Source organism: Austrofundulus limnaeus, unplaced genomic scaffold, assembly GCF_001266775.1.
Source record: "Austrofundulus limnaeus strain Quisiro unplaced genomic scaffold, Austrofundulus_limnaeus-1.0 Scaffold684, whole genome shotgun sequence".
NCBI lineage: Eukaryota > Metazoa > Chordata > Actinopteri > Cyprinodontiformes > Rivulidae > Austrofundulus > Austrofundulus limnaeus.
Genome location: NW_013953086.1, coordinates 70227 through 82001, shown reverse-complemented (window position 1 = coordinate 82001; position 11775 = coordinate 70227). Strand labels below are relative to the sequence as shown.

The window sequence follows — 11775 nt, the reverse complement described above, 5'->3', positions numbered from 1 at the left end:
GAAAAAATAGGAAGAACAGAAATTGGCCGATAGTTTGCATGTGAGCCATTTAGAGATTGGAGTGTATTCAAAACATCACTCTGTGAAATTTCAGAAAATGAAAATTGCTTTGAAGTGTCAGGATATTTAAATAACTTTAAACTATTAGCTTGTCCTGGTAATGATGTCCTTACTGAAGAAATAAAATATTCATTAAATAAGTTASCAATTTTTTCATGATCAGAAACAAGAAATCCATTTACTGAGATTTGTGAATTGTTATTAAATGTTTTATTATATGTGGTCTATCTTAAAACCGTTGGCTGGCGCAGTGCAGGCCAGACTTATCTACAGCCCTGCGAAATTTCATGTTGATCGGTGCAGCYGTTTTTGTGCTACGGTTGACCAAAAATCTCTGAACAAAAAAAATAAATTTAAAAAATGTAAAATAAATAAATAAATAAACAGTACGAAAACAGCATGACCCCCGCTTTGCGTGTGGGGGTCATAATTACTCCACCTGGCCAAAAAAGAAGTTGCCACCAAAACAAAAAGGCACACTTTGATATTTTGTTGGCACACATTCTCTGTGGCATTGTTTGGATAAGCTTCTTCAATGTCACAAGATTTATTTCCATCCAGTGTTGCATTCATTTTTCACCAAGATCTCACATTGATGATGGTAGAGTCTGACCTTCTCCAGCACATCCCAAAGACTCTCAGTGGACTCTGTGGAGCCAACCCATGTGTGAAAATGATATGCTCTCTGAACCACTCTTTCACAATAAGAGCCCCATGAATCCTGACATTGTCATCTTGGAATATGCTTGTGCTATCGGGGCAGAAACAATCCATTGATGGAATAACCTGCTCATTCAGTATATTCAGGTATCAACTGACCTCATTCTTTGAGCACAAACTGTTGCTGAACCTAGACCTGACCACCTGCAGCAACTCCACATCATAGACCTGACCCCACAGGTATGCACAGTAAAGACTATGATGGGAGCATCACTTCACCTGCCTCTTTTCTTACCCTGATGCACCCATCAGTCTGGAACAGGGTCAATCTGGACTCATCAGACTACATGACTTCTTCCAGTGCTCCAGTGTCTAATCTTTGGTAAAAGGACTGAACCTATAGAGCGCTTTATCAAGTCCCTCTGAACCCCAAAGTGCTTTACACTTAGACATTCACCCATTCACACACTGATGATGGTAAGCTACATTGTAGCCACAGCTGCCCTGGGGCACACTGACAGAAGCAAGGCTGCCATACACCGGTGCCACTGGACCCTCTGACCACCATCAGTAGGCAAGGCGGGTGAAGTGTCTTGCCCAAGGACACAACGACTGAAACGACTGGACGGGGGATCGAACCGCGACCTTCTGGTTCCAGGACGACTCCCCTAACCACTCTGCCAGTGATTTGACCCTTTTCAAACAGACTGATATCTTTTCCATGACCACAGGATGTGTCTTTCCACATGGTTGTTTAAGAAATGAGAAGCAACTCATTGCCCATGCAGTAATCATCCAATAGGAGGCTCGTACCGTTTTGCTTAAATCCAGGTGGCGACAGATGTTTTGGCCAGGCAGTGTAAATAAAATATGAACCAGCAATGACAAAAGTCCTACAACTCTGTTAAGGCTTTTGGTTTTGATCATATCATCGGAGCAGAGGAGCTTTGAAAACTGAAGTGTAGAGTTCCAAGCTTTTAAGCTGGAGTGAGTTGTGCTGTTTTTAGCAAACTGAACTCACAAGCAAAGCAGGGCCTCCCTAACTCCCCATTACTGTCCTAAAATAGTGTCCTTTAGTGTAGCATGTTATATAACACTGTTTATGTTAATGGAGAAGCATCCAGAACAACAATAAGGACAGAAGGTCAGAGATCATTTGCTGCAGATAGGAAATTACAGCGATAAATGTGTGTATGGAAGGGAAGGAAATGGTGTAAGCACCGCTTTCATGAGAATGAGGAAAGTGGCTGATGGAGACAAACGGAGCATTATTTGAGAAAAAAAAAACAAGAAATTTATCTACAGCCGAAATTTACACAGAAGTTGATCCAAACTGCAAACATCCAAACCTTTGTATTGTTGTCCTTTTAAAAAAGGATGATTTTGTTATTATCCTAATTGCTTGACTGATCACCCTCTTCACCTTAGTGCACTGTGGCTGCAGACTGAACTCTGACTTTGTGATGAAAGAGCTCAAACTCTTTTCATGATTTCTTTAACAGCTTACCCAGTCCCACAGAGAATGCCACAGAATGACAACTTTGATTTGATTTTGTCACAAAACAGCTGGATGTGTTTTGCTCCATGTTTAGGACAGTTGTGTGATAAAATGCCTTAGAGCAGGGGTGCCCACATTTTTTCCACAAGAGGCCAAAATGAAAATCTATCCAAGAGCTGCGGGCCAAAGGTAATAATATAATACATGAAATGCAAATACTTCTTAAGCAAAGTCATTTTTTTATTTTTTATGATTAAGCTAGGAGCCAGTGCAGTGGCTCATGTTTTGTTTGTTCTTTTTGCCCGTGCACTTCGAGATTGTTGTTGCAGCAAAGACTCATGGGACATTTCATAAGTTGATAAAATCTGAGTATGTGTGGTCTTAGATTTGTGTGTGCTCAAATATAACAACAGGAGATAACCTGCAGGGCAACTACTGGTGGGCCAAATCAAATGGCTTAGTGGGCCAATTTTGGCCTGCAGGCCCCACTTAGGGCACCTCTGGGTTGGGCTTTTTTTCCCCTATGCAATAAAAATGTAATTCTGTAAATTAGCATTATTCAGTAAACACTATACAAAACAAGTTAATTAATGAATTATTAATTTAAAAAAATCCTTATCATAAAACCAATTTACAGAAGAAATTTGGAGAGAAAATCACAAAAAAAAAAGAATACCTGAAAGCTCTACTTTTACAAAATCCAGTAACCACAATCTAAGCTGCAGTCTGAGAGCGAAGTGCTCTGTTAGGAAAATATGGAACAATAAGATCTTTAATATAAGATAATATAAGCTCTTGGTTGTTGAGAGCTTTGTATGTTAGAAGTAAAAATCTGAATTTGACAAGGAGCCAATGGAGAGAAGCTGAATTTGGAGAAAAAAATCTCCCCTAACTCTCATCAGAATGCTGGTAGCAACCTTTAAAGTTAGCCGAAGACAGTTTTATTTTTCTTTCATCTTTTTCAGAAAAGATGTTTCTAATTTAAGTTATATAAAGGAAGAGGTCCTGGAATTGTAAAGCTACCATCTGTACTTTAGCTTTAGGTCAATCTTCATCTGAAATTTGAGCACATGTTGCTCACTACACTCCCACTATGTCTTCATTCACATGGTTGATGTGATTGCTGCACACTGTATGAATCATTCTCTGTTCTTTCAGGAAGCACCTTCCGTAAAAAAGGCAAAGATCTGTTCACAGAGCGCGACTTCTTCATGAGGATGAAGTGCACGGTGACCAACAGAGGACGCACTGTCAACCTCAAGTCAGCCAGCTGGAAGGTAAATATCTGGGGACAGTTTGACAAGAACATCACTGAGTTGACCCTCCAGTTCATTTTTAGCCTTTTTCCTGTGCAGTTTTTAGAAGCTCTGCACAAGTACAAAAGCATGAAAAAACTACACTGTAAAACACTTTGTTAAACCCAAAGATTTAATGCAAAGGCAAATTTGTTTCAAATGAAAACAATAATAAAAGGCAGAACAAAGCCGGCAGAAATCACAAACTGAACAGTGCATAAAATGAGTTCAGTGTGCAACACCTAACAACTGTAAGTTCTGTGTTCTCCTGCTGTGACGCTCCAGGTGCTGCACTGCACCGGCCACCTGAAGATGTACGACGGCTGCACCTCGCGGGTTCTGTGCGGCTACAAGGAGCCTCCGCTCACCTGCGCCGTCTTGATGTGTGAACCCATTTCACACCCGTCCAACATCGACGCACCGCTAGACAGCAGGACCTTCCTGAGCAGACACAGCATGGACATGAAGTTCACCTACTGTGATGAAAAGTAAGGAGGGGGACTTTGCAGTTTAACACACAAAGTGAAGTGGTTTTAAAATTATTTAGCTCAGCTTTTCTTCATAATTTGCAGTCCTCATACTTTATTTGCAAAAATTAAACAATTCAAACTAATTTAATTAAAGTCAGAGTTTTAAGTAATGACTTAATGAAAGACAAGTCTTTGACTGTACTGCATGTTTCTTTTTTTGTTTTGTTTTTTATTTTACCTGTTTACAAAATAGTTATTTTTGACTAAAATAAGCCTAAATATTTTTTTGCAGACTTAGTAACCAGCTTCCATCTTGTTAAACTATTTAGCTTAGCATTCAGAAATTGAACGGCCTTAAAGGGGACATATCCAGCAAAATCCACTCTTTTAGCCATTAAAATTAAATACATCTTGTTCTGAACATGGAATCTCTAGGAGTGCAGAAAAGTTTAATTTATTCTCTCCTGATGCTGCAAAGATACAGTATCTTTATATACTTTTTGGGTCATATTTTTAAGCCTGTTCAGTTTCCTCTATTTTCTATGATTTTCTGTTATTACATCAAGCTATTTGTGATGGAACAAATATATAAAATCTGGACTTCATCATCTTCACTCTCTTTGGGAGAGTCTGGGTCAGACTCTAGGTCCAACACGTAAGGCTGGATGGACAAGTCTTCACTTGTCGACATCTTTTAATTAAATTATATGAAGAGTTTCTGCATGGCTAGCATGAAGCACCTAGTTTGGATTTAAAGAGACAGCCTCAAAAAGAGTTGATCTGAGACACACCTCAGAAAAGGTGATAAAGAAGAGCTGATAAAAGTTAAAATTCAGACCAAAGCATTGTAGTTTCACTTCCTTTAGACCTCAACTGAATGATTTAAATGTGAAAAAGAAGGATTTAAAACTATGTGTCTACACATGACCTAAAAGAGATTGTTTTGTTTAGATTAAATTATATTACAAATCTATAGACATGACATAAGTCCTTCACATGATTGTTGCACAAGTTGTGCTATTTTAAGTAATTAGCCTATGATAACAATGCTATCACTAATGCTAACAGAGTTAACCCTGTTATTTATGTCTGCTTGGATCTACTTTTAAATCATTTATTTAGCTTCTGTAAACTCAAATCCAAGTAACTATGCAGGAAAACGTGAAAATATGATTTAAACGATCCAATTCTTACCTGTTAGAAAGTGGTTGCTGCAAACTCTTGTATTGTTCGTTTCTGCACCTCCTGCTTTTAGCAGTAAGATAAGATAAGATAAAACTTTATTGATCTCACAGTGGGGAAATTTGCACATTACTGCAGCTTAATACAAGAGAGGCTGAGAAGAATAATGAAAGATAAATAAAAGATAACAAACAAAAAAAACAAAAAACAAAAACAACACCACAATATACACATGTGATATATAGTAATGTACATATACCAGTGCACATATACACATATACAGTATATAAACACATATGCACATTTATATACATATACACTGTAAATTTCAGTACAAAAATGAATGTATGAACAGTAGCATGTTGATCCACCTTTGTCGTCATTTTTCTGTAAGTTTTAAAAAGATAACTCCCCTGTGACACACTACTTTTGTAACACGAAATAAAAAAAAACGTTTTTATTTCTCCAGATTAGAGCAGCTGCAACAACTGTACACGACACAGAATTTAGGCATTTTGATGCTGAATGAACAGAAGGAAACTGGGCTGCATTTACTTCCTGCCCCCCATCTGCATTTCATGACGTCGATACTACGTCATCTGCAACCCAGCAATACACTTTATCCAAGTCCCAGACTAGAAACAGATCAGGCAGCCCCCTCCAAACCTGTCTCATGTTATATTAATTCTAATCATTTTATGACAAACATTCCAAACTCAAAACTGTTTTAAAAAACAGACTTGTAGGATTCAAATGACTTGACTTTCTTCCAGAATGTCATCCAAGTTCAGTGGGGTTCAGTAACCTGCAGCTTCATGCACTGGACTACTGCCAGTTAAAATACATTCATTAAAGCAGCGCTCACTCAGGGAAACTTGACGGATTGCAGCGTGTTGACGGATCAGTTTGGTTTGACAGAGACGTTACTGTGAGCTGTCAGCCAAAAAGGAAACCATAATTGTGACTGTCAAGGGATGTTGAGGGTTATATTCAAAGATGAATGCTTCAAAATCAAATCATCATTTTCCTCTGCATCTGCATTATGTCCTGTTTCACTTTTTTTGCACGGATTGAACTACAGCCACCTTAATGCCTGAGAACCGAGTTATGAAAACACTGAGACACGCAGACCTGTAATTTTATCAAGGTGCTCATGTGGGACAAAGGTTTCTTGCATAAGAAAAGTGTGCATTTGCACAAACAAGGACCTACTTTCATGTCTGTTTTCTTTTTCTGTGTGGTTTAATAGCTGCTCAAATCTATTCTCCAATTACGTCAATTAGTTTTCTGTAGGTGGGTCGCCCTGCAGGGACTTGGGCTCATTAGAGAAGGAACAGAAAGTTTCTTTAGCTCGCTTCTGGCAGCGTGAGAGGTTGCAAAAGGGAAAACAACAAAATAGTGGTAGAGGAGAAAGAGGGGAAAGGGAGAGTAGGAGTTTCCAGCAAGTAGCAACATGTCTAAAATCCTGTTTTCATAGCAAACACAGTTTTAACATAGAGTGATGTTTTTTTTAAACAAAACATGGATTAGTATTTTGCTAAGATCTATCAGGATTATTAGTGAAAAGCATTTTTGTTCCTGATGAATTCCTACATTTATCCTATTTAAGAATATTTGCAAGAATAAATATGTTTTATAGATAAAACAGCAGTGAAGCTGTTGAGTTTTTTCTACTGATAGTAAATGTTACAACGTGGTTTAAAGTGCCTGTGACGTCAATTTTTTGAGATAAACATGAATGCATATTTGGAAAGGTAACATTGATAACATGTTTACTGGTGATTGTGGAGATCAAGGTGAGAGTGCAAAACTCATGCAAATTGGGAAATAGGGTAGGCGGTGGTTGGGGGTGGGGGGGATTGTAGCAGAAATATTTATTCTTCTAGAACATGGTCTGGTTCCAGTTTTTGGACAACTTATGCAAATGAGTGATGTCACACTGAACCAGTGCTGGACAGAATGTTGCCAGAGCTTCCCATTTGACAACTGGAATTCTGAACTTATCTAGAAGATGTTCAAGTTGATCTTTTAACGGTCTACCTAGTGGCCTGGAGCCATGGGTCAGCTGACTATACTGGGTCTGTTTTGGGAGAGATGAATTTGATCATGGTGTAATTGACCAAGGAGGAGCATGTGGTTCCTGACAATGAGCGCTGTGCTTTTTTAGGCTAGTTAAGACAAGGCTGCTTATGATGCATTTCATCAGTCTAATTCCCAATTGTTCACAACTTTTACAGATAAAACTTCTCCAGGGACATGATATTCTATTGAATATAAGATCCAGTTCTCAAACCCATAAAGGACAAATAGAAACACAACTTTTTTGACACTGAGTTTATAGTCAAGTTAAAGTCTTGCCAAAGATCTGCCAAAGACCTGAGGGCAAAACAAACTTGGTTATTTAAATCATCATTTGGATCTATGGTGCTGCGAATCTGAGAAAATAGATCTCCTGATGCATCTCAGTAATCCAGGTAAAAAATCAAAAAGAAAAATATTGTATAGGTCTTCTGGACGGGTTCTTCTCTAATGAAACGTTTCGTCTCTCCTCCAAGAGACTTCTTCAGTCTGAGAGTTTCAAGCAAAATTCAGGCTTTTAAGCCCTGCCTCCATGTGACTGATACTCACATCACATGGCTATTGTTGACACCTAATTAACACTTATTGTTAACAGGGGTGGAGTGATACTGGCAATAGCGGTGCTGTAGGAGGGGGACAGCTGAAAACGGAGGCCTCCACCTCTGTTTAATGATGGACGGTCTTTCTTCACAAAAATGGCTTATTTTACTCCTCTCTCAAACCAACGTTCCTCTCTATCAAGAATGAGAACATCCTCATCTCTGAAAGAGTGACCGCTGGCCTGTAAATGAGTGAAAACTGCAGAGTTCTGGCCATTAGATGTAGCGCGTCTGTGTTGGGACATTCTTTTGAACAGTGGCTGCTTTGTTTCCCCGATGTATAACTGGTCGCAGTCCTCCTGGCACTTAACCAGCATATACAACATTGCTCTGTTTGTGCCGGGGCACCGGATCTTTGGGGTGAACCAGCCTTTGCCGCAATGTGTTTTGGGGTTTGAAAGCCACTGGGACATCATGTTTAGAAAATTGCCCAAAACACATTACGGCAAAGGCTGCTTTACCCCAAAGATCCGGTGCCCCGGCACAAACAGAGCAATATTGTATATGCTGTTAAGTGCCAGGAGGACTGTGACCAGTTATACATCGGGGAAACAAAGCAGCCACTGTTCAAAAGAATGTCCCAACACAGACGAGCTAATTCTAATGGCCAGAACTCTGCAGTTTTCACTCATTTACAGGCCAGCGGTCACTCTTTCAGAGATGAGGATGTTCTCATTCTTGATAGAGAGGAACGTTGGTTTGAGAGAGGAGTAAAAGAAGCCATTTTTGTGAAGAAAGACCGTCCATCATTAAACAGAGGTGGAGGCCTCCGTTTTCAGTTGTCCCCCTCCTACAGTGCTGCTATTGCCAGTATCACTCCACCCCCTGTTAACAATAGGTGTTAATTAGGTGTCAACGATAGACATGTGATGTGAGTATCAGTCACATGGAGGCAGGGCTTAAAAGCCTGAATTTTGCCTGAAACTCTCAGACTGAAGAAGTCTCTTGGAGGAGAGACGAAATGTTTCATTAGAGAAGAACCCGTCCAGAAGACCTACACAATTTTTTTCTTTCTGAGACAATAGACTTTAGACACCTGTTCAACTGGATTGCCAATAATGGATATTTCAAATGGTTGGAGTGGGTAAACAGAGTGGTGTTGGTGCCTGGACCTTTCTTTCCAACACTGACCTCCAGGTCTGCACTTTTATAATAGAACAATATGAAAAAAGAAAAATGTGAGTGGGAAAAAACTGTAAAAGGGACTTTACACAGAACAAAACTTAATGAAGCGATGATCAGGAAGATCAGGATATTTTGTGTTTTATATGTTCTTTAATTTATGTTTCTTTTTGAGATTTTGCTCTCCTATTTTTTGTTATTTCTTTGGTAACACAGGTGAGTTCCCTCTTATAATATGCCTCTTCTTTAGTCCAATCATTTCACATTCCTTCCATCCCTGAAACTGTGAGCGTTAGGTAATCCCAGGATGAAAGTCCACATCAGCAAACCTCTCACTGATCTTCACACACAATAAAACCTCACAAAACACCATCATTCACACGGTTGATCAGCTCTAACTTGACTCAAAACTCATCTTTACATGTATTATCATACAATCCTGAGGAATTTAGGGAATTCTTGTTGGTAGAGTGGAGTTCAAATTATCGAGTGCACACTGCAGCTCATAAGAATTATTACTCAGACAGTTGTTTCCTAAAATAAAGCAGCAAATTTAAACATTTGCCATAGTTTGTGTTGCTTTGGAAACTCCTGGAAATTATTTGGTTGTCTTGATTTTTTACAAAAACGTTTGTTATTTTCTCAACCCAAAGTAAAGTGAAAGTGTCTGATTTATGGGTGTTTTTGTTTGCTAAGGTAAATTAGCTGTGACTGTCATCTTGACTCCAGAAGTTAATTACTTGTAGATGCAATGGCAGTGACAGATTATTTTCTAAAAGTTTTATTAAAATATGTCTGCTGGGACATGAGATATTTTGATAACAGATATACAAACACACATGCAGACAGGCAGGCAACTAAATGATTACCCAACCTTTTATGGTTGCAGAAGATGTGCTTGTTATGTTGAAGCAAACCAAGAATTGTGAGAATGTGTTTCACAATGTTGTTTTTGTCTTGTTAATGATAACTACTCTAAATATCTTCAAAACTAGTGAATCTGTAACTGGGCCAGACTGACAAATTTTGTCTTGAATTAAGTAAATTTGTCACGTTAGAATAAACTCGATTTATTTTCCTGGGTTATTGTGGTTCAGTTTGTGTTTTACCTCATATGGCTTGTAGGACACTCTAGTTTTCAATCTTTAGTTTTATTTGAATGTTTTAAAACTTGTGTTATTTCCAGTGATTTTAAATCTGAGGAAATATTTAAGTTGAAAATAGATGTGTTTTTCTTTTTTTGTTCCTTTAATCATTGCTCTGAGGGGTCATTTTTTGTTGTGCTCTTTACAATGACAATAAAGGCATCATCAATCAATCAATTTCCTGTTGAGGCTTTAGCTCATGTTATTATTTAAATCCCTGTCACACTGTAACGTTTTGGACGACTTATGCCAACTTATGACAATTTTAAAGACATCTACATTGAAGACGAAATTTTAAAAATCAACTAGAAGCCTCTTTTAGGTGTGTATATACTGTAATGGTAACAAGTTGACTAAATATATACCTTTTTATTAATAATTAAGACATAAAAAACTTTTATTGTGACAGGGCCCTTAGGAAGGATTTTTTATATCAAAGTTAAAAATTTAGCAACATTACACAGTTAATAAATAACTCAAATTAAATTGTGACATTACATTATTTCTAAAAGTAAATTTTGCTTTAAAACCTCATCGTGGTCAAAAACACCAAAAGACATAAAAACCTCCATTTTTGGTGTAATACTGTAATCCTGTAATTTTTCTCCATCCCTGGCATATTGACACATTCAAATAGAGCTGGCGAGAAATAAAAGAAAAGTGGATTTTTCAGCATGGCAACACAAAGCCTTTAACAAAGTTAATAGGATAAACCTGTGATGAGAGAAAACTGAAAGACACTAAGTATTCCCTCAAGAATGAAAAGAATCAAAGCCCAGAATGTGAAGTGTGCTTGTTTTTGAAGGCCTGTCCACCTCTGAGTTGTAAGTCATGTGTGATGCTTTTTGAAGTGAAGAACAGGAGGACTTGTAGGCCTTGCCTTTTTGAACGTTGCTTGTGAGAAGAGGAGATTAAAGTTCAGAAGATTCAGATTATTCAAATTGGGTTTGTATGTGTTTCAGGGTGACAGAACTGATGGGTTACGCCCCTGAAGACCTGCTGGGTCGTTCGGTCTATGACGTCTACCACGCCCTGGACTCTGACAGTGTCACCAAGAACCATCACAACCGTAAGGCGCACGTGTCCAAACTCACAAGAACAAAAAAAATATGAAGTCCTACAGATGTTTGCTCAGAGTTCTGATGGACAATCAATCAATTAATCAATCAACTCTATTTGCAGCCCAAATCACATTTTCAATAGGGCTGCAAAAATTGATTTTTCAGGGAGCTAAATTGAACTGAAGCTGTTGCCAAAACAATAGCCTACAGTATAAGCCACTGACATCCGGTCCAGCATTTGATGCCACTCCCAACACTTCTGGTTCAAGGTCAACACAGTGTTAGTGAAATATTTTTTCACCTGACGAATCTTAATGATCTCCACAATACATAATTAGCATATTACATGTACCAACATTAACACAGGAGACATGCAGGTCCAGCCAAGTGGAAAAAAATCACTCCAAAGTGGATTAAAGCCATAAAAACAAAGGAAAGACGTTTGTGTTTATGGTTCCAGAATTTAGCCTTTTTCGCTATTCTGTGGCTGCTTGTTCCGTGAATTTATCACGTAGAGCTGTGACACTTATATTGTTGGAAAGAGCAGAGTCTGGACTTTAAATCGATGGGGTACTTATATGGTTTGGATCGTTTTTCCCGACGT

General features: G+C 38.4%; 1 protein-coding gene across 2 annotated transcripts in view; it reads left to right on the top strand.

The window, feature by feature from the left end:
* Positions 1-11775, top strand: part of epas1b (endothelial PAS domain protein 1b) — a 100328-nt gene that overhangs the window by 56550 nt on the left and 32003 nt on the right. For both annotated transcript variants that reach the window (XM_014027802.1, XM_014027801.1), the window contains exons 5-7: positions 3377-3495; positions 3799-4001; positions 11073-11179. In XM_014027802.1, the coding sequence (XP_013883256.1) occupies positions 3377-3495; positions 3799-4001; positions 11073-11179 (429 nt within the window). The remainder of the gene's footprint in view (positions 1-3376; positions 3496-3798; positions 4002-11072; positions 11180-11775) is intronic.